Raw genomic sequence first — 23,279 nt, 5'->3', positions numbered from 1 at the left:
CATGTGTATGTGACAAATAAAATTTGATTTGATGAACAAAGACATTTCTAAGTGACCACAAACTTTTGAACGGTAGTCTATATACAGTATGTTATTGTAAGATTCAAAACATAATAGGCTGAGTATTAAAATGTGCTATTATGGCCATATACATGGAGGCTTTAGAACTTATCGTCATCAAAGGAATTTATTAGACCTAGTTTGATATTGGAGTAGCCTAGGAGTAAACAAAACGTGTGTTTGCTTGTGTTCTAAATGTAAAGTGAAATCATCAGTGGAGTGTAGAGCAGAGCACTAGCCTAAATAAAGCTATATTTGATCAAATTACCGCTTGGAATAGCGGTAATGGAATGAAACCAACAAAACTCTCCAGCGGTTCCAAACCCTTGTTCTTGACAGAGCTCGGGGCGCACATAACGTCTGAATAAGACGCACCGGAGACTCTTACCGTCATGCTGTGGTTGCACTGCACTCCAAATTGTGTTTTCTAGTCAGAGCGTGGCACCAAACGGGCTTATTATGAAAATTGTATTTTCTTTTGAATATACCTCAGTGAATATTTTATTATACGTGAATGAATATGTTTCAAAGTAAGTGTTTGGCGACACCTTTGGATGAACAAAGTGCATAGCATGTCAGAACAGCTCGTAACATGAGCCTGTAATTAACATGTGTTTGTTAATTAATTAATTCAGCCTGAAAATTATAATATATTTGAAGCAGGGCACATTCTCATTTTAAGCTTTGAGAATTGCTCGATGGAAATGTTGTAGCCCAAAGCCTGAACGTTCCTCTAAAATTGCTACATGGAAAGTGGCCTGTCTCAGTCTCCATAACAGGCCCAGCTGTATAAATTCTTCTGCCCCGTGGGTAGCCTGACATGATTGTAGGCTACTGATTTACCCTTCTGTACTTCTCCCGCTCAACCACACTTCCGTTCCTTCTGTCTTTTGATTTCTACTTGTCCCACGCCGAGATATGTTCGCTTTCATCATGTTGTTTTGGCTAGGATAATCTCCGCCCCCCGCATTTCGCGTTCCGTTTCATTTTCCCCTGTCACTTTCTCTCCGAGTGTTTGTTCCCGGGTTGGCGGGTGTCAGCGGCGGCTCCCCCGCATCAGATGGGGCATTGTTGGAGAGTAATGTGGGAACACCTGCCTCTCCAGAGAAAACCTATATTTTATTTCAGTCCATACATGTTTTTATATACAAGGAAACATACAAAACCAAGTGACATGCACGAATGTGACAGTCTATAGCAATTCAACAGAATAGAGACCACATGTTCTAAAAATGTCTTTGAGCGGGCCCTAGTTGCTATATTATTCAAGAGAACTATACATGCTCTAGTCATTCTCATTCCAATGGAGATGTCCACTGAGACAGGCTTCTGTAGACAGGTATACTGCTGTCTTGCTGAAACATGTTGCACTCCAGTTCACAGCATAGTTTATCATTGACTGCAGGTCAAGTAGCATCAGCTAGTCACCCAACTATAGACTTAATGTAATAACCAATGTGTGTGGTTATGGGTATACTTATCACTATATTGTGAATGGATATTCTTCGGAAACAGAATCAGCAATGATAAATACTTGGTGCAGGATAATAATAATGAATCCTAACAATTATTCCAATATGATATGTAAGGTAAAAGTGTAGCTGGTCATCTTTTTGTAAGCCTACTCCAATCCTATGACCTTTAGCTACTGACATGAGGTCAGAAGCCAGACCATATGCCAGTGTCTAAGGGCAGCCCTCAACTTTACCTGGTGACATTAGAAGGGAAATCTGATTCTAGGTCAGTGCCTAGGGGCCAGAGCTATCCAAACACAACCATGGAGGCAGAAAGCCCTCATGCGACTGACCTCACTGTCGTCTAGTAGTCCTTGGCCATCCTGTTGAACCAGCAACATCCATGAAGGCGGATGCTTTTTACCCATAAATGCCTCAAAGGCCAAAATAAAACGCTGTTCACTGGCATTTCAAATGAAGAGCGCTTCAAATTTCCAAATGGTATTTTGATGAAGCATGACTGTTTTATGGACTTTTGGCTCCACAGTTTTGACCTCAGCCTTTACACCTAGCAGCTAGGACACACAAATGGCCTGTAACAAGCCAGACGGTGGCTGGAGAAGGAGCTGCTGTGAAGACTTGAATAATCAGTTTAATAACATTATCCTCGCTGTGCTCTGTAGCGCGTGGACGGTACCCTTTAACAGAGTGTCATCATTAAACCACAGCATCTCCTTCCTGTTATTAACGGCAGCCTACCTTCAACCAGGCACACATAGTAAAACATCAACAGACAGTCCAGGTGTAATGAAATAAATAGTTATGAGAAGAGCCGTTATAGTGATAAGCGGTGAAGCAAATACGTTAAGGTTCGAAAGGCAACAGAGGAGAAAATGAAAGAATGAAGTTGTAGCCTGGCTGGGAGAGGGAGAGTTATTAATGGTGCTGTAGGATGCAGTGGGGAATGAACCATGTGTAACCACATACATAGCCTCACTTAAAACAATGGGTAGATGCCTCAAGGTTGTCTGTCGGTCTTCTGTTATTGACTGGGCATATCGTACGTAGGCTCTCTCTCCGTGGTTAGATGGCGTGTGTGAGGTGCAGTAAAGGTCAGCAGTAGAGGAAGGCCTTGCAGAATGGATCAGGAGTGGAGGGAACTGAGGTTACAGAGAGGATAAGAGGTCAAGAGGCCATTGGATTTACTGTATGTGTTCAAGCTTGTACCAGCATCCAGCTTTCACAGCATTGTCAATACTCCTCTCGCTCTCGATATGTCCTACATTTAAATCAATGATAAAAGACACTGGGGAATTACTATTAGAATGTCTCAAAGGAACTTTATATCATGACTATTATAAGTACAGGAAATACAGCAAATAGATAGCTCTGAGGGTAATGTTTGAAAGTGCTTGAGTTGTCATTGGAATATAGAGATAGAAAATAATCTACAAGTCTACATCTTGTCTGTATACTTTGAAGTGCATCACTACGAGTATGCTACATAAGGTGATACATTTCCTTGAGAAAAAAAATCCACACCAATATTCTACGCCACGTAAAAGTATTGAGGGGAAAAGGCACATTTGTGATACAGCAGTCACATTATATTTGCAACGTAAGAGACATTCCTTTTTGTGAGCCCAAGGCTGCAAAAGTGGTGGTGGTGGTGAGCAGTTTATCTCAAGGTAACCTCCTGAAACCGGTCTGCAGCTGCTCAGGGTTCACACAGTACAAAAGACTCCTCCCCCTCGCCTTGCCTCAGATAAGAAAGTGAATGTCAATTTTGCAGGTTGCGAGATCAATAAAGAGAAAATTGCACACCTTTTGTTCAAGAACACTTCAGCCAACCCCGCTGGAAGCAAACCACCCCAGTAAAACAATCATTTGTCTCCCTTCTCTTACACGCAGCCAGCCTTTGATAATAGCTTCGATTTTACTCTGCATCCTGGCTCACTGCAACTCTGCATCCATAACCCAGGCACCTCTCCTCCCACCTCGACATCTTCCCTCCTTCCTATTCCTCACTCCCTTGCCCCCTTTACCATCTTTCTCCATTTGTTCCCCTACTTCTCCTCTCCATCTCTTGGCACGGTCACACCAGTGGTTGTTTGTCTCCACTGGTAGAGGCCAGAGACTCCACACTGGCTGTGTAGATGGGCTTCTTCTGAGAGTGGTCATCACTGGAGGTAGAGAGAGGAGGAGGAGAGAAAGAGTGAGTTGCACCATTATGTGTAAGTGGACTGCCCAGAGAACCACAGAGGAGATAAAGATAGAGAGTTGCACCATTATGTGTAAATGGACTGCTCAGAGAACCACAGAGGAGAGAAAGATAGAGAATTATGTGTAAATGGAATGCCCAGAGAACCCCAGAGAAGAGAAAGATAGAGAGTTGCACCATTATGTGTAAATGGACTGCCCAGAGAACCCCAGAGGAGAGAAAGATAGAGAGTTGCACCATTATGTGTAAATGGACTGCCCAGAGAACCCCAGAGGAGAGAAAGATAGAGTTGCACTATTATGTGTAAATGGACTGCCCAGAGAACCCCAGAGGAGAGAAAGATAGAGAGTTGCACCATTATGTGTAAATGGACTGCTCAGAGAACCCCAGAGGAGAGAAAGATAGAGTTGCACCATTATGTGTAAATGGACTGCCCAGAGAACCACAGAGGAGAGAAAGATAGAGAGTTGCACCATTATGTGTAAATGGACTGCCCAGAGAACCACAGAGGAGAGAAAGATAGAGAGTTGCACCATTATGTGTAAATGGACTGCCCAGAGAACCACAGAGGAGAGAAAGATAGAGAGTTGCACCATTATGTGTAAATGGACTGCTCAGAGAACCCCAGAGGAGAGAAAGATAGAGTTGCACCATTATGTGTAAATGGACTGCTCAGAGAACCCCAGAGGAGAGAAAGATAGAGAGTTGCACCATTGTGTAAATGGACTGCCCAGAGAACCCCAGAGGAGAGAAAGATAGAGAGTTGCACCATTATGTGTAAATGGACTGCCCAGAGAACCACAGAGGAGAGAAAGATAGAGAATTGCACCATTATGTGTAAATGGACTGCCCAGAGAACCCCACAGAGGAGAGAAAGATAGAGAGTTGCACCATTATGTGTAAATGGAATGCCCAGAGAACCCCAGAGGAGAGAAAGATAGAGAGTTGCACCATTATGTGTAAATGGAATGCCCAGAGAACCACAGAGGAGAGAAAGATAGAGAGTTGCACCATTATGTGTAAATGGACTGCCCAGAGAACCACAGAGGAGAGAAAGATAGAGAGTTGCACCATTATGTGTAAATGGACTGCCCAGAGAACCCCAGAGGAGAGAAAGATAGAGAGTTGCACCATTATGTGTAAATGGAATGCCCAGAGAACCACAGAGGAGAGAAAGACAAGTAAAAGAGAACAAATAGACTGCCAACCAGTAATCTACAGAATATACTGTAGGTCAAACACACAGATGTAAAGAGCAACCTAACCTCAATAGCTTTCATATATAAGACAGAATACCTATTACAGAAAACATGTACTGTACTCATGTTGTAATCACTCTGATATGAGGTTGTGGGTCACAATGTGTGATTACTGTGTATTTATTATGATTTTAACAGTACATACTATATGACCACAGTATCCTTACATGTTTTGCAAGAGTCTGGTGAAAACGCATCCACATGAAAAAAATACTATAGTATAAATACTATAGTATGCATTGCAGTGATTTTTAGGACTACAGTCTGCAAAACACTACAGTGAATACTGTAGTACTTAGTAGAAGTATACTGTAGTATCTACAGTTAACTCTATGTACAGTATAAATACAGTAGTTAAACAAAACGTGTAGTATATACTACAGTAATTAATGTAGTGTTTTTGTAGACTGTAGTATAATGTAGTATTTACTGTAGTGTTTTTGCAGACATTACTGTAGTGTCCACTATAGTGTTTTGGTTTATTATCTTTTACATAGAAGTGGTGGCTTTCACTTAGAAGAAACCTACTAGAGAACCTGTAAGTAGGTAGGACTGGGGTCTGAACGTCAGCTCTTTTCTCTAACCTGTAAGTAGGTAGGACTGGGGTCTGAACGTCAGCTCTTTTCTCTAACCTGTAAGTAGGTAGGACTGGGGTCTGAACGTCAGCTCTTTTCTCTAACCTGTAAGTAGGTAGGACTGGGGTCTGAACGTCAGCTCTTTTCTCTAACCTGTAAGTAGGTAGGACTGGGGTCTGAACGTCAGCTCTTTTCTCTAACCTGTAAGTAGGTAGGACTGGGGTCTGAACGTCAGCTCTTTTCTCTAACCTGTAAGTAGGTAGGACTGGGGTCTGAACGTCAGCTCTTTTCTCTAACCTGTAAGTAGGTAGGACTGGGGTCTGAACGTCAGCTCTTTTCTCTAACCTGTAAGTAGGTAGGACTGGGGTCTGAACGTCAGCTCTTTTCTCTAACCTGTAAGTAGGTAGGACTGGGGTCTGAACGTCAGCTCTTTTCTCTAACCTGTAAGTAGGTAGGACTGGGGTCTGAACGTCAGCTCTTTTCTCTAACCTGTATGGAACACAATATATGGTCTATACTTGGCATGTAGGTTTTTTACTTATAGGTGGCACAAATTGGGATAGGGGAATGGTTAGGGAATATGCTAATTAAATACTGTAGTATTTACTTTAGTTTAAAAAAGTGTTGTGTTTTTACGGACATTACTGTAGCATTTACTATGGTATTCTACAAAATACTACACATGATTGAGGGATACTACAGTGTGTAGTATAGTTTTCTACAGTATACCACAGAATTCTATAGTAAGTACTGTAGTATTTATAATAAACTGTAGTATTATTTCATGTGGGCAGGGAAGAGATCAGGGAGGAAGTCAGCGACTGAGTCTAGCTGATCACCGCCACTGGGACATAGCGGTCTACAAGAACACTAACACACACAGTAAATCCACCTTAGCCTTGGTACTATCGTAAGAGTCAGAGTGAAATATAAGGCAATAGATATAATATTTTGGCCTGGCTATAATCTGGGATAAATGGAAGAGGGGAGGGGAAGGAGATAAGAGAACGGAGGGGGCACCACACACACACACACACAGAGCGAGAGAGAGAGGTGAGGAGGGCACTGTGCCACAGAGCTCAGCACTCACATGGGTCCCTTGGTGCTCTTGGCCTGCTTGGCCCTGCGGACCAGGAAGCAGGTGATAGACAGGATGAGCAAAAGGAGAACCGCCCCCGCCACGGAGGTCATCAACACCAGGTTGGTGGAGTCGTACCAGGCTTGGTTGAGACGGCCGTTGGTGGCTGCAGGAGAGTCAGACACACTACAGGCTTTAATAGCGGATGATTCACAGACAGATTATTTTGTTAGCCTTGCTCAACACTGTCCATGTTGTCGTGTATCCAACTCTACTGGATAAAATGGTTATAATCTGACCCTGCTGGTCATCTATGAAAGTTTGAATGTCTTGAAAAACGATCTGGCCTTAATGGCCACATGCATCTCCACCCGGTACAGCCAGAAGAGCCTGATTCCTCTCTAGGTTTCTTCCTAGGTTCCTGCTTTTTAGGGAGTTTTTCCTAGCCTCTGTGCTACTTCATCTGCATAGCTTTCTCTCTGGGGTTTTAGGCTGGGTGTCTGTAAAGCACTGTGACAACTGCTGATGTAAAAGGGCTGTATTAAATACATTTGATTGATTAAAAATAGTGTAAAATGAAGAGCAAATGATTGTTCACTACGATTATTCACTTCCACTTCATACTGAAGCAGTGTCTTTACTGTTATAATTGACATGCATCCAGTTTGATTGGCGCAACTGACTTGGAGGATAGATAATTGAAACGATTGTAATCGCAATGATTAAAATTGAAGCACTGAAAAATTGAATAACCCGTGACCATTAATGCAGCGTAATCATCTCGCAGGTCGCTGATAAAAATGAACAACAATCAGTATGATAAATTGGATTAACTGTAATGTAATGAGTCCTCTTCTTCAGTGACATATTTAGTGTCCTAAGACATGTCCTCTGCAGTGGCCAGTTCCTCTCCTCCATCACGTAGCCGTAAGACCCTCGCCTTCACGGGAGCCTCTCGCTAGACACTCCCCTGTACCCCTCCTCTACATATGTGCATTGGCCCTAACATCTGTACCTCTCACCCTCCCTCTTGTCCTTCCTGCATTCTAACCCCTACACATAATGTCCCTCTTCATAACCCCTGACCCCTGTAGTCCCCCCCCTTCCTAACCCCTGACCCTCTACCTACCTGTCAGCACAGTGATGGAGATGGTGCTGCTCTTCTTCAGGCTGGACAGGGTGGGATGCTCAGCCATGCAGGTGTAGTCTCCACCATCCTCCATCCTCACATTCTTCAGCCTCAGCTTGGAGGAGGGCACGATCCAGTCATCTCCCTGATAGAGGGAAGGATGGTGGGTGAGAGAGAGAGAGGGGTGCGAATGGAGGAAAAAGCGAGCGAACGAGTCAAGAAAACATTGCTCAGTGGAGTTACAGTATGTGTGTCCCTTTGAGAGAAGCGATAAACTCCCGGACAAGGTGTATTTACCTGAACAGTAATCCCACTGAATAAATTCCACATAAACCCCATTCACTGACCTAGATGGGGAAATCAGCAAAGAATAGCACGGCAACACTGTTAACAACACATAATGAGAAAACGGGAGGCACTGTGGACACAGAACTAGCTGCTGGGCTATTATTAAGAGGGAGAGCTAGACACAGTAGGGGAGAAATAATAGGGGAAACAGAATAGAAACAAACAACAAAAAAGACATTACACCATGCAAATGATTTGGCTCCTGGGATCTCCCATTTTCCTGCCAAGAAAGTACATTTCAATTTGAATGAGGGGCTGAATTAAGAGGATTTCCAGGAAAGGCCAGGTTTGGCCAAAACAGCATTCTGTATGCAAATCCACTGGCTCAGATGCATCTAGCCTCCTGCCTGCCTCCCATTGACATTACTAGAGACCAGGACTGTGCAGTCAGTCAGCTGCTGTCCATCAAATGGCCCATACTGTTTGTTTCTCTGCCCCCATAATTCCTCCCATCCCCATCCTTGAATACTTTCTACCACTTGTCTAGACCTCATTAAACTATTAATCCTCTGAGTGGACAAGCTGCTCTCCAGAAAGAGGAGGGCCCAAACCAGGGAATAACATGAATACTGAGTACCTCTTATGGTGCTGAGAGAGAAAGAGGAGACAGATGTATAAACAGTTATGCAAATAGTTATGAATGTGTGGACAGAACAGTTCAAAAGGTAGATGGAGGATATTCACAGTGACGGATATTGGAGGGTGGAGGGGTATTCTTTCTAAAGACATTCAAATTCAGAAAAATTTATTAAAATGAGGACTAAGTTTATTTTAAAGGTGTGAAATTGCATCAGGTCTGAAATAGTGGACCCACAATGTGCTGAAGTAGTGATACCTTATTTTACCACTAGGGAGCAGCAAATCAATTCACCAAGGTCTTATTGTTGCCTGCATGGCCATTCGGGAGTTTGACATTTAGCATTGAGAGGTCTTAATTCCCCTGGGTATTTGGTTTGTGGCTTTGGTAACAGCAAGTTGAATAATTCAACAATGGTTAACTGAACATTGAAAAATCATTAGGAATCTATCAACAGATTGGCTTTCAGGTTGCCACTTGTCTAGACCTCATTAAACTATTAATCCTCTGAGTGGACAAGCTGCTCTCCAGAAAGAGGAGGGCCCAAACCAGTGAATAACATGAATACTGAGCACCTCTTATGGTGCTGAGAGAGAAAGAGGAGCGGGACAGAGAGTGAGAGATCGAGCGATAGAAGGTCAGATCCTGACAGACCCAAACTCACATATTTCTGCCAGAAGTATTGTGGTGCCTCAGAGGCTGTGGTGGAGCACTCCACCTCTACGTCTTCGCCTAGTGTCACAAGCAGGTTTTCCTTGATGAACTTCCGTCTGGAGGAGGACACATCGTACACAGACAGCTCACGCATGTCTGAACAGGGGATCAGAAACACAGCAGGTTCAGGCAGAAATCAAGAAGAATGCATGTGTGATGGTTTTAAGGGGTTTGAGTGTGTGTGTGCAGCTGTGCACACAGTGTACAAACATGCATAGACATCAGTCAACAGAGTCATATCCTTGAGTATACTGCAGTATCGTGCCTCAAATCCTCTACAAATTGCCCATGAGGGAACAATCAGATAATGGTAATAGCCTTCATCTTCCTAAGTCCTCACAATGGTGCACTGTGACGGTTCATTTTCTCCCTCTCTACGTCAACGGAACCATCTCCATGTGCCTTGGGCTCTCTCCTTCTGTCCACACAAATAATTCCCCATTATCGATTGCTCCACGGGCAAAGAAGCCTATCAAAAGACGTGACGGACGATTTGATCGCCCCTGTAGCGCAAGGGAAAATAGGCCTCACGCTATGACCACCCTTTCATGTGCCTTGTACAGTACAATATGTCTCTTCTTCTGGTTATTTGTATTTCTATTCCCCTGTGAATTTCCATTTCTGGAACATTGTTATTGAAAACAAGGAGAATGGATATACTGTACGGTGGAGTGGATAGCAGGCGCTCCTCCTGGAGAGCTACAACTGGGTGTGCAGGGGTTTGTTCCAGCACTACACTTACCCTCCAGATTCAGCTAATCAAGGTTCTAGGGATCAGCTGATACAAATCAGGTGTATTAAAGCAGGGTTGTACTAAAAGCCTGCATGCCCAGCAGCTCTCCAGGAGGTTTGGTCTTTCCTGCTGTGCCAACTTATTGGCCATCGCACCATTTTAAAAACAAAAAAACAGCTGTTACAGACATGCATGTGACTATATAGCCCACCCCATACTCACAGTTGATGGTGATAGCCAGGGGCTGGGAGGAGTTGTCGGTTGCCGTGGCGTTGTCTGCGACACAGCGGTAGAGTCCCTGGTGGAAGTAGCTGTGGATGCTGCGGATGGACAGAAGCAGTTGGCTCGCCTCACGCCTCAAGATAACACTGGGGATACATCGGCGGTACATGTGCTCCTCCTCCAGCCGATACCACTTATTCATGTACTGATGAAGAGTAGGAGAGAGGAACAGTGAGAGAGAGAAACAGAGATTTACCTCATCTGCAAACAGCAGTCATATGCGGGACTGGCACAGTGATATGAGTAGCAGTGAGAATGATTACCTTCTTGGTCTGCAAACATTGGTAATTTTATATACAATAAAAATGATAAAGCTGAGCCCTGTTGACATAAACATACTGCACTAACTGAAGTCGAGTTCAAGTCATGATTCGATAAGTGTAGAGCCTCAACACGCTTTACTTCACATAGTACAGCAACAGAATTGGCAATCATATAACCCATTTAGAAGTAAAGTCAGAGGTAGAAGTAGCCTGTGTCCTGACCTTGGAAAACTTCTCAAAGTGGACTTGGCTGGTGTTGAGCTCCGAGTCAGAAAGCAGACATTCCAGGGTGACTTCATCGTTCTCCAGAACAGGCTTGTCTGGTCCCTTTATGACCAGGGCCGCTAGACAGCACAGAAGAAGACAACAAGGACCAAATCAACCCCATCATCATACACTTTAGTTGTTGTTTAGCTAATCTCGTCCCATGGCTGGTAGTAGACAAGATTATTGTTTAGCCCACCTATTGCTAGAGTCATTCCAGTGGGGTTTCTTTGTTGAGAAGTATTTTGATACACTTCAGTGGATGGGCTGGTGCACCTAACATTAGGCCACATATAGACTGGGCTGGTGCACCTAACATTAGGCCACATATAGACTGGGCTGGTGCACCTAACATTAGGCCACATATAGACTGGGCTGGTGCACCTAACATTAGGCCACATATAGACTGGGCTGGTGCACCTAACATTAGGCCACATATAGACTGGGCTGGTGCACCTAACATTAGGCCACATATAGACTGGGCTGGTGCACCTAACATTAGGCCACATATAGACTGGGCTGGTGCACCTAACATTAGGCCACATATAGACTGGGCTGGTGCTGGTGCACCTAACATTAGGCCACATATAGACTGGGCTGGTGCACCTAACATTAGGCCACATATAGACTGGGCTGGTGCACCTAACATTAGGCCACATATAGACTGGGCTGGTGCACCTAACATTAGGCCACATATAGACTGGGCTGGTGCACCTAACATTAGGCCACATATAGACTGGGCTGGTGCACCTAACATTAGGCCACATATAGACTGGGCTGGTGCACCTAACATTAGGCCACATATAGACTGGGCTGGTGCACCTAACATTAGGCCACATATAGACTGGGCTGGTGCACCTAACATTAGGCCACATATAGACTGGGCTGGTGCACCTAACATTAGGCCACATATAGACTGGGCTGGTGCACCTAACATTAGGCCACATATAGACTGGGCTGGTGCACCTAACATTAGGCCACATATAGACTGGGCTGGTGCACCTAACATTAGGCCACATATAGACTGGGCTGGTGCACCTAACATTAGGCCACATATAGACTGGGCTGGTGCACCTAACATTAGGCCACATATAGGGCATTAGACTGGGCTGGTGCACCTAACATTAGGCCACATATAGACTGGGCTGGTGCACCTAACATTAGGCCACATATAGACTGGGCTGGTGCACCTAACATTAGGCCACATATAGACTGGGCTGGTGCACCTAACATTAGGCCACATATAGACTGGGCTGGTGCACCTAACATTAGGCCACATATAGACTGGGCTGGTGCACCTAACATTAGGCCACATATAGACTGGGCTGGTGCACCTAACATTAGGCCACATATAGACTGGGCTGGTGCACCTAACATTAGGCCACATATAGACTGGGCTGGTGCACACAACATTAGGCCACATATAGACTGGGCTGGTGCACCTAACATTAGGCCACATATAGACTGGGCTGGTGCACCTAACATTAGGCCACATATAGACTGGGCACATAACAGACATATAGACTGGGCTGGTGCACCTAACATTAGGCCACATATAGACTGGGCTGGTGCACCTAACATTAGGCCACATATAGACTGGGCTGGTGCACCTAACATTAGGCCACATATTAGACTGGGCTGGTGCACCTAACATTAGGCCACATATAGGGCATTAGACTGGGCTGGTGCACCTAACATTAGGCCACATATAGGGCATTAGACTGGGCTGGTGCACCTAACATTAGGCCACATATAGGGCATTAGACTGGGCTGTTACAGCAGCTTATTGTTTGAGTGAAAAATAAAATGTTTTATTTTTATACAAGTGCTTCATTTTCCTTCTTGTTGACTGGTTCAAACCAGGCTGGCAATTAGCCAAACACAGCCAGATGAACAACAGGTTTGTCTACTTGACTAGGAGATGCTGGTAATAAAGTAGGAGGTCCCCTGCTGGACAAAGCGTTTTAGTGCAAAAACACATACAAACCACAAACTTGAATTACTTGAACAACACGTTGAAAGCACACCATTTCATGGGGATGACTGTGGCATTATCGATCCACACCATGGACAATGCTGAAGAAAAGCAATTGGAAACATGTTTTTAGATAGTGACAAAAAACTAAACAGTGACTTAAATTGCTTTTCTCCACAGGCATTGAGTCTCCAAGGTAAATCAAATCCCATGGAATTGGATTGAGGTGCAGATTGTGATTTGTCACACTTTCAATTTGTATTCAAATAATTGGCTTTTCAGGGGAGTTCCGCTCTCAATTAATAATTGAATCGATTACCCAGGCATAAACAGAGACAATATAAAAAAATATTTATAAACTCAGCAAAAACAAGAAACGTCCCTTTTTCAGGACCCTGTGTCTTTCAAAGATAATTTGTAAAAATCCAAATGAATTCACAGATCTTCAATGTAAAGGGTTTAAACACTGTTTCCCTGCTTGTTCAATGAACCAAACAATTAATGAACATGTGGAACGGTCCTTAAGACACTAACAGCTTACAGACGGTAGGTAATTAAGGTCACAGTTATGAAAAATTAGGACACTAAAGAGGCCTTTCTACTGACTCTGAATAACACCAAAAGAAAGATGCCCAGGGTCCCTGCTCATCCGCGTGAACGTGCCTTAGGCATGCTGCAAGGATAAACGGATTTGCGTTTATCGTGGAAGGAATGAGCCTTAACACCGAGGTAGGTACTCTGGAGCGGGATCGATTTGGAGGTGGAGGGTCCGTCATGGTCTGGGGCGGTGTGTCACAGCATCATCAGACTGAGCTTGTTGTTATTGCAGGGAAGACATCCTCCTCCCTCATGTGGTACCCTTCCTGCAGGCTCATCCTGACATGACCCATCATGACAATGCCACCAGCCATACTGCTCGTTCTGTGCGTATTATCCTGTAAGACAGGAATGTCAGTGTTCTGCCATGGCCAGCGAAGAGCCCGGATCTCAATCCCATTGAGCACGTCTGGGACCTGTTGGATCGGAGGGTGAGGGCTAGGGCCATTCCCCACAGAAATGTCTTGGGAATTTGCAGGTGCCTTGGTGGAAGAGTGGGGTAACATCTCACAGCAAGAACTGGCAAATCTGGTGCAGTCCATGAGGGGGAGACGCACTTAATTAAGTACTTAATGCAGCTGGTGGCCACACCAGATACTGACTGTTACTTTTGATTTTGACCCCCCTTTGTTCAGGGACACATTATTCCAATTCTGTTAGTCACATGTCTGTGGAACTTGTTCAGTTTATGTCTCCGTTTTTGAATCTTGTTATGTTCACACAAATAAAAAGCCCTTATTTGATGCCAACACAGCTGATCTACAATATCTTGTCAAGTAGTGGTGGAAAAAGTATCCAATTGTCATACTTGAGTAAAAGTAAAGATACCTTTATAAAAAATGACTCAAGTAAAAGTCACGCAGTAAAATACTACTTGAGTAAAAGTCTAAAAGCATTTGGCTTTAAATATACTTAAGTATCAAAAGTAAATGTAATTGCTAAAATATACTTAAGTATCAAAAGTAAAAGTAAAACTATGAATCATTTCAAATTCCTTGTATTAAACAAACCGGATGGCAGTGGTGGAAAAAGTACCCAATTGTTACACTTAAGTGAAAGTATAGATACCTTAATAGAAAGTTACTCAAGTAAAAGTGGAAGTCACCCAGTAAAATACTACTTGAGTAAAAGTCTAAAAGTATTTGGTTCTAAATATACTGAAGTATCAAAAGTAAAAGTATAAATCACTTCAAATTCCTTATATTAAGCAAAGCAGACGGCACCATTTTCTTGTTTTGAAAATGTACGGATAGCCAGGGGCCCACTCCAACACTCAAGACATTATTTACAAACGATGCATTTGTGTTTAGTGAGTCACAGATCAGAGGCAGTAGGGATGACCAGGCATGTTCTCTTGATAAGTGAATTGGAAAAATGTTCTGTCCTGCTAAGCATTCAAAATGTACTTTTGGGTGTCAGGGACAATGTATGGAGTAAAAAGTACATTATTTTCTTTAGGAAGGTAGTGAAGAAAAAAATTGCCAAAAATATAAATCGTAATGTACAGATAACCTCAAAAAACTACTTTAGTAGTACTTTCAAGTATTTTTACTTAAGTACTTTACACGACTGTTGTCAAATAAACTAACTTGAAGGACAATGCTGAACAGAGTTCACATTTGCAGTTGAATTAAAACGAATAAGCCTACATAAAATGTAAGTGTATCGAGTGAGTAGAATAAAATTCACTCAGTTAAAGTAAATAAAATTATATTTACCAATACTGCTGTGAGCATGTGCAATTACTAAAATCGCAAAGAGTATAACACCTCTCATGTTTGTTATTGGATTCTGGGTATTGATGAGTATTCCCACTCTGCTTCACTGTCTGTATCCAAATAATGCAAATCCGTCTGACTGTCGAAAGGAACGTCTGGTACTATACTTATTGATACTGGAGGAGGCGTGGCTTCCAGGGTTGTCTTTCTTTCAAAGTTTGGAAACAAGCTTTACACACACATACACATATATATATATATATATATATATAATTATATACACACACCTCTTTCTTTCCACGTGCAGACTGTTTTTATTAAAGTGTTTTTTTTTCTGTTAGGTTTTAAATAATATCTACAATAGTGGAGAACAGTTAAGTAAAAACAAGACGTGCATATATTGATAACAATGGGAGTATACGCTCCAAATACCAATCACTTGTTAGTGCGTCACTTGTCTCCGTGTGCTCAGGATGTTGACGTAGTTTCACGCAGGTCAGTGCTATACGGATCATTGGAAAGTCCCTACCCTAACCACAACCATAGCGCTTACCTAACATTTTAAAATTCTACTTTAATGGGGTTGGGATGTCCCAAAGATTCCAGACCGTGTCATGCATGGTTCTCCAACCCGGTTCCTGGAAAGCTACCCTCCCGTAGTTTTTCGCTCAGGATGGTAGCTCACCAGGATCATGATTGGAGAGACGTACTGCCATCTATAGGTCAATTACCTAATCATTAACCAAACCTGTCCCGACTTCAGGTGGGTCGGAAAATGGTTCCGTTTACACTTAATTACATATCATGACAAGTGGAAGGACGCTCTTTACCAATGAATGACTGTTCTGCGTCGCCTGATTTTACGCAGCACTTGAGGTCGTTTCAGCGCGACCAAATAAACACTTGCAAAACCTATAACAAAATCATCTCTTTCCAAAAGGTACTGTGAAATGCTGTTGAGTTTCGAGGAACCGTGAACAAACTTGAAACAGAGCCTTTTCATGGACACATTTTGATTTGTCATACTCCCAAGAACGCCCGTCTCATACGTTTTTCATTGTTCTGTTTCTAGTAAACCAATTCTGCTATTTCTGTAGTGTCATCACTAGTGGCTTGTCATGCTATATGTCTGATATAAGATCTCCCAGATAATTGTACAAGCCTTGCCTGTTGTTGGGAATCCCAGCTGACCGTGGTTTTAGTATCAGTTTATACCAGTTAGTAAACATCTGAGACACTCAGAAGCACATCTTGGGTCAAAGAGGCTGGAATTAAATTATCATTACAAAAGGCCCTATAGATTATATTTTTAAACAACCCTGAATGACTGAGGGCAATCATTTACTGAAAACTGGTCTACGTGGAAAAACAGATGGATATATAAAATGTATTTTGACAGGGAGACATCTCTTTTACAGATGAGCCCTGTCTGTATACATACACACTATATACATCAATATAGACAAATATTCACATCAACACACAATCATAGAAAACCAACACAATCTTCGGTAAAAAGGTCCTCAATCAGTCTTTTGAACTTCCCTAGAGGCAACAGAATACCAAAGAAGGGAAGTTGGCCATACAGAAGTTTCAATAGTTTCAGTGTCTGGAAAATAAAGACCACAGGCAACAGTAACATTTGAAAATAGTGGGAGGCAACACATATCTAGATCAATAGTTCAACCTTTTTCAGTAACTGGACCCCCACCTGAATTGTGCTCGGTCTGGACTACTCCTGAAGCACAGGGGGTTGGTGGCACCTTCATTTGGTAGGATACGCTCATGATAATGGCTGGAGCGGAATGGTATCAAATACATCAAACAAATGGTTTTCATGCGTTTGATTCCATTTACTCCATTCCGGCCATTATCATGAGCCATCCTCCCCTCAGCAGCCTCCACTGCTGAAATACCCCCTCATGTGCATTTTACCAGTATTTTCTCAAGTACCCCCTGTGGATAGGCCAAGTACTCCCAGTGGTCCTAGTACCACTGGTTGGGAACCACTGATCTAGAGAAGGGTGTCAAACTCATTCCATGGAGGGCCTAGTGTCTACAGGTTTTTGTCTTTTCCTTTCAATTAAGCCCAAGACAACCACATGTGGGGAGTTCCTTACTAATTAGTGACCACAATTCATAAATCAAGGACAAGGGAGCAGCTAAAACCCGAAGACACTCGGACCTCCATGGACAGACTAGTTTCAGTGTCTGTGTTTCTGCTGCTATGCTTCTAAATGTCCACTAGGTGGAGATCTGAAGCAATAGAAAACAGGTCAACAAACCATGTGTCTCTGAGAAATGATCCTGATAAAAAATATACTTTGTATAAGAAATATCTTCCAACAGTGAAGATATTGATCCTCAATAAAATCACTAAACCACTAACATATCAGTTGTCATGAAGTTTAGTAGTGTGGTTTATGCAAATATATGTATTTTTTTATGTACTAGAATGATCTAATCTGAGATCAAGGCACAATGAGCTAAATAGATAAACTGATATACACAAGTATATAAGGGCCTATCGACATACAATATCAGTATCTATTATTACAAAATATATATTACATCATGATGCTAAATACAACATATCCTCACTTACTTTTTATGTATTATTTAACCTTTATTTAACTAGGCAAGTCAATTAAGAACAAATTCTTATTTACGGCCTATCTTGCCCAAACCCTCCCCTAACCCCTTACCCGGACGACGCTGGGCCAATTGTGCGCTGCCCTATGGGACAATGTCTTACAGTGTCATATATTTGATATGATGTTATCTGTGGATTTTGCTAAACCAGTAAAATACATTTTTAAAAATCATCCAAAGCTCTCAAATATCATCTTTAGTAGCCTAATCATGGTACTTGACTTAAAAAAAAAAAAAATGTAAAATTTAGTAGCTACTATCTTGTCTCATCGCTACAACTCCCGTACGGGCTCGGGAGAGACGGAGGTTGAAAGTCATGCGTCCTCCGACACACAACCCAACCAGCCGTACTGCTTCTTAACACAACGCATCCAACCCGGAAGCCAGACGCACCAATGTGTCGGAGGAAACACTGTGCACCTGGCAACCTTGGTTAGCGTGCACTGCGCCCGGCCCGCCACAGGAGTCGCTGGTGGGCGATGAGACAAGGATATCCCGACCGGCCAAGCCCCCCCTAACCCGGACGATGCTAGGCCAATTGTGCATCGCCCCACGGACCTCCCGGTCGCGGCCGGTTACGACAGAGCCTGGGCGTGAACCCAGGGTCTCTGGTGGCACAGCTGGCGCTGCAGTACAGCGCCCTTAACCACTGCGCCACCCGGGAGGCCAGTACTTGACTTTTTGACAAAGAGAAAATTGGACTCACAAAATGTGAAAACTATCGCAAAAGACTTCCTTAGGCCTGGAATCTTTTAAAGTGGAATTCAATCTGAAATATGTCATAGATCCCATTGATAGACACTTAATGTTTCACTTTGTCTTCTCACCCTCCCTTCACCAACATGCCTTTACACATTTTCCTCCTCGATGAGTCTCAAGCTTTCGGCCTCGTCTCACCTCTCCATGTTCCCATTCCAGTTTTCCCACCTCTCCCTTAGCCTTTGATCCAACAATCTACTGCATCAAGCTTCCATCACTCCCTCTCACCCCTCCCTCTCTCTCACCCCTCGGTGTCCCCCAGGTCATCCTCCTCTACCCCTTCTGTGGAGTAGTGCTCTAGAGTTTGGTGTCTGTTTCTGGAGGGAGCGTCCCCAAAACGCAGCCCACAGTCCTCACAGGTGTACAGCTGAGCCCTTCCTTCCCTGCTACTGTCTGGTTCTGCTCTTCCGGAGGGGATCTTCACACCGCTAGACTGGAACTGGGGCTCTTTGTCTGAGGTTATAGTCAGACCTGACCCTGCAGGAGCAAGGAGAGACTCAGGGGAAAGGATTTTGGTCGGGGCAGGAGTAATGCTAGAGCACACGTCAGTATGGGGGCTGTTGCGTATCCTGTTTGGATTGGCACTGGGGCGTCCCACAGCAGCTGAGCTGCCTAGACTCTGTCTCCCCCTATGGGACCCACCGGCTCCTCCACCCCCTTCCATATCCGACACCATCCCATGGACAGTGCGCTGGTGGAAGCGGATGCCGGAGCGGTTGGAGAAGCCCTTCCCACAGAGGCTGCACACAAACGGCCGTTCCCCGGTGTGGATCCTTGTGTGGATCTTCAGTGCCCCCGACTGGGTGAAGCACTTCCCACACTGGGTGCAGCGGTAGGGCTTCTCACCTGTGTGGGTCCTTTGGTGGGCCCGGACCCCGGCCAGGTGGGGGAAGCCCCTCCCACAGTAGGTGCAGGTATAGGGTCTCTCCCCAGTGTGGATGCGACGGTGGATCTTCAACGCTCCCGACTGGCTGAAACTCTTGCCGCAGTCAGGGCACGAGTAGGGCCGGGCGCCGGTGTGTACGTTGAGGTGGATACGGAGGTTGGAGTGGGAGTTGAAGGCGCGCCCGCACTCAGTGCACAGGAAGCCGCCAGCCTTGTGAGCGTGCTGGGTGCGCTGGTGCTGTAGCAGCTGAGAGGGTCGGGGGAAGGAGGCTGGACAGTGCATGCATGGATGTAGGGTGGGGGACACTGTGGTCACCCCTCCAACATGGTTCTGGGGGGGTTTGTGGCACTGCTGGTGGTGGAGGAGCTGGGAGCAGGAGGGGAAGGAATGCTGGCAGGACAGGCAGGGGAAGGTGCCAGGGGACAGGCCATGGTGGGAGTGGTGGTGGGGCAGGCAGGTGGTAAGTGGGCAGTGGTGGTGGTAGTGGGTGTGCGTCTGGGAGAAGGGAAAGTCTGCTGCCCCCTGTTGGTGGTGCAGTAGCTGGGTGCAGGTCTGGAAGCCCCGGCGGCAGCAGAAACAAGGGAAGGTGGGAATTTGAGGCAGGGGGCTTGGTGAAGAAGTACCCTGGTTAGTGGAAGTGGTAGGGGCTGGGCTGGGGCTATGGGTGCTGGTCTCCTTGTCCTGACTCTGGGGCTGACTGAGCTCTGGGCTGTAGGTGCTGCTGGGCTCGGGCTGTGAGGACACAGTGCCTCTGGGCTTTATGGTCTGGAAGGAGGAAAATGAGGAAGAGTATGGGCAGCCAGGGCAAGTGCAGGTATGGTGCTGAGCTGTGTACAAGTGGGGGAAAAGACAAAAGCAAGAAAATAGATTTATTAGAAAGCCAGACAAGCCATTACCTATGAAAACAAACCTTAGTTTCCTTAGTATTCCCTGTCCTTTCCTATTACTCCACAATGTTCTCCACTCACCTTGTCCACTGATGTCTCTGGCCTCTCTAATGCTCTCTGCCTGGGCCTGGACCTGTCTGGGCTGGGCTGAGCCTGGGGCTGAGCCTGCTGGTGGGGTGTCTTTTAGCCCCAGAGCCCCCCCAGACACCATCAGGTCTCCAATGAACTGGTGCATCTCCAACCAGGAGCATGGGTCATGCTGGGTGGGGAAATGAAGTGGAAGGATAGGTGTCAATTGTAAATAGCAATGAGATTGCTTATACTACAACATGTTTAATTTGTGACTTACATATACATATACATTAGCAATAGTTATCAGTTTAACAAATATTTAAACTGTATTATATATATTTTTTACAATAATACTTTTTTAATGCAAGACTGATGTTTGGTTCCTTTCTTATTATGGATACAAATAGGCTACACAATCATATTCTCACTTCTTCAAAATATGCATTTTATTGACAGGCCTATATACTTACGCTCACAGCGAACTTGTCTTTGTCCATGTAGAATAATGTGTACAGTTATACAAAGTTTTTGCCGTCTGTTCGTTTCATCAGCCTACATTGCTTGAAGCAAGAGAAAGGAATTTGAGCTTCGTAAGCCAACGGTCTTCCGATCGACACTGAAAGGGATATAATATTGCAAGCTGTTGTGTGTTCTTTACGCCCGCCACATTTCCCTACTTGTGTTATCTTCGCCGGATTTGACAAATTATTTCCGGGCTTTCTTACCATGTGACAATATTTGTAGTCTTTTCTTCAACCGAGCTCTGTACTGTGCGCATTAGCACTATCCAACTGTCTCGAGGAGGTAGGCCTATATAATTACAGACCTGAGTTCATCATTTATTAACATTTCAAAATTCAACACTGGAATTACGACGCGTTGGTTAAATGTTAGGTTATGTTATATTAATATTTATATCAGTGTGTTTACAATGAGATACAAACACTTACCATAGTGCCTTCCCGCGTTCCTCTCCAGCACTCAAGTAAGAGTTCTGTTTTGGTCAATGAAAGAAGGCTTTCCAAGAAAACCCCTCCATACCTTTCCGACACGTTGATCTTTATTTGTATCCTTTAAGATCACAATTTCTGAACAGAATGTTTTAAAACTCTACAAAACACTGTAACCATTCAGTTGAAGTTGGGGTAAGACATTCAACGTGATAGAAAAAGATATACAAGTCAATTTAACATTACAATTGGACTGCACATATTTCTTGCATATTTTACCCATTATGGAACTCAAATCAAACAAAAACCAAGCTGTTGAGAAACATTTCTCAGAAAGTTGACAGTACATTAAATCCTGGCTCCCAAACGTTCTCCATCAGTACCTGAATAAGAAACCTTGGCGACTGAAGTCCCATACAGCAGCTTATATTGAATAGAAACTACAAAATTACAATGACATTCAATTGAAGACTAACTAGACAACCTATAACAAAAAAATAACAAATAAGTTATATTGGTATAATCAAATAGATATGGAGTGTTTGGAAATGTGTGCATAACACTGGAAGAAGTGCATGATCCTATTGCCAACATACGCAACTACTGTAATATAGAAAACAATAGCCACTATTTACCCTAATCTCAATCGCTTGCCACACAGTAAGCAGCTAACAACCAGGATTGTTGACTAGCTCTGTATGCACTAGCAGATACATTAAACATAGCTATTGAAGACTTGCAATGTCTAACAAAAAAAAATCATTGGAATACAGGAAAGCAACCAAATCCCGAGGGCAAATTAATGTAGAGGCATGGTTTATCAAAATCACCACTAATTCACAAAATGTGTTGCTATTATGAATTAATAACAGGCCTAGTATGAATTGTTTTACATTAGGCTTGGTTGTTGTCCTCTGTTCCTCGGGCCATTAAAAAGCAGCCTAATTAACATTGTTGTCAGCAATCTTATTTTTTACTCTGTAAAGTACTGCCCTTATAATAAACAGTCGTGTAGGGCTCTAGGCTTTTCCCTTGTCCTTAGTGACCTTCGTCTTTTACATGGTGGTGAGGAGGGAGGAGAGAGGATGAGAGAGGAGGGGAGCAGTGTCTCTGGGTTATGGGCTGTGGGTTCATCAACAGGTGTGTCAGACTCCTCCGTTCCATCCTTCTCTTTCCTCTCCTCCTCCGATCCATCCTTCTCTTTCCTCTCCTCCATTCCATTCTTCTCTTTCCTCTCCTCTGTTCCATCCTTCTCTTTCCTCTCCTCTGTTCCATCCTCCTCCCCTTTCTTCTCCTTCGTTCCATCCTTCTCTTTCCTCTCCTCCGTTCCATCCTTCGCTTTCCTCTCCTCTGTTCCATCCTCCTCCCCTTTCCTCTCCTCCGATCCAGCCTTCTCTTTCCTCTCCTCCGATCCAGCCTTCTCTTTCCTCTCCTCCGATCCATCCTTCTGCTCCAATCCATCCTTCTGCTCTTTCCTCTCCTCTGTTGCTCCATCCTTCTCACCACCATCAAGCTCCTCCTCTACACGGTCTCCTTCCATGTTCCTCTCCTCTGCTTTCTCCGCCACATCACAACTGGCTGGGTTCCCTCCATTCAACCTCAAGTCGAGCACACAGCCTGGGGTGCCCCCATCCCATCTCAAGTCCAGCCCCACGTCTGGCTCCATCTTCCTCTTCAATGCTGTCAGCGGGCTGGACCAACAGAAGTCTGAGCTCTGTGTTCCACTGTCAGGCTCTAGAGACAGTGGTTCCTGCTTTATATGGACTAAGCCCCGAAGCATTTTGGAGTGCAAAGAGCTGACTGACTCGATTTTAAGCTGATTCACT

General features: G+C 44.2%; 2 protein-coding genes across 3 annotated transcripts; both read right to left on the bottom strand.

The window, feature by feature from the left end:
* Nucleotides 1–1,160: 1,160 nt before the first annotated feature.
* On the bottom strand, nt 1,161–15,403 carry LOC112246956 (fibroblast growth factor receptor 4). Of its 2 annotated transcripts, XR_006079737.1 has the most exons (8): nt 15,248–15,403; nt 10,916–11,037; nt 10,371–10,575; nt 9,366–9,511; nt 7,777–7,921; nt 6,660–6,813; nt 3,560–3,697; nt 1,161–2,674 (listed from the first exon to the last, which is right to left on the bottom strand). XR_006079737.1 is itself a non-coding variant. In XM_042304890.1 (7 exons), the coding sequence occupies exons 1-7, from the start codon at nt 15,303–15,305 to the stop codon at nt 3,610–3,612; spliced, it is 918 nt and encodes a 305-aa protein (XP_042160824.1). In that variant the 5' UTR covers nt 15,306–15,403; the 3' UTR covers nt 1,161–3,609. The 2 variants fall into 2 exon arrangements, 1 of the variants encoding a protein (XP_042160824.1); XM_042304890.1 differs by having other exon boundaries at nt 1,161–3,697.
* A 3,049-nt stretch (nt 15,404–18,452) lies between these two features.
* LOC112222774 (zinc finger protein 628) lies at nt 18,453–21,238 on the bottom strand. The gene is made up of 3 exons (XM_024385520.2): nt 20,974–21,238; nt 20,513–20,690; nt 18,453–20,371 (listed from the first exon to the last, which is right to left on the bottom strand). The coding sequence occupies exons 1-3, from the start codon at nt 20,998–21,000 to the stop codon at nt 18,900–18,902; spliced, it is 1,677 nt and encodes a 558-aa protein (XP_024241288.1). The 5' UTR covers nt 21,001–21,238; the 3' UTR covers nt 18,453–18,899.
* Between the last annotated feature and the right edge of the window lie 2,041 nt (nt 21,239–23,279).

The sequence above is a fragment of the Oncorhynchus tshawytscha genome, linkage group LG23, assembly GCF_018296145.1.
Source record: "Oncorhynchus tshawytscha isolate Ot180627B linkage group LG23, Otsh_v2.0, whole genome shotgun sequence".
NCBI classification, from domain to species: Eukaryota; Metazoa; Chordata; class Actinopteri; order Salmoniformes; family Salmonidae; genus Oncorhynchus; species Oncorhynchus tshawytscha.
The sequence above is the reverse complement of the archived record's forward strand: the minus strand, read 5'-3'. Positions and strand labels throughout refer to the sequence as shown.

Coding starts and splice junctions, on each gene's coding strand:
- LOC112246956 (XM_042304890.1), bottom strand. CDS start 15,305: ATGAGAGGTGTTATACTCTTTGCGATTTTAGTAATTGCACATGCTCAC. Junction 10,576..10,915: donor ACTTTGAGAAGTTTTCCAAG/GTCAGGACACAG, acceptor ACTCTTCATCAG/TACATGAATAAGTGGTATCG. Junction 3,698..6,659: donor AAGAGCACCAAGGGACCCAT/GTGAGTGCTGAG, acceptor CTCTACCTCCAG/TGATGACCACTCTCAGAAGA.
- LOC112222774 (XM_024385520.2), bottom strand. CDS start 21,000: ATGGACAAAGACAAGTTCGCTGTGAGC. Junction 20,691..20,973: donor AAGACAAGTTCGCTGTGAGC/GTAAGTATATAG, acceptor TTCCCCACCCAG/CATGACCCATGCTCCTGGTT. Junction 20,372..20,512: donor CAGAGACATCAGTGGACAAG/GTGAGTGGAGAA, acceptor ACTTGTACACAG/CTCAGCACCATACCTGCACT.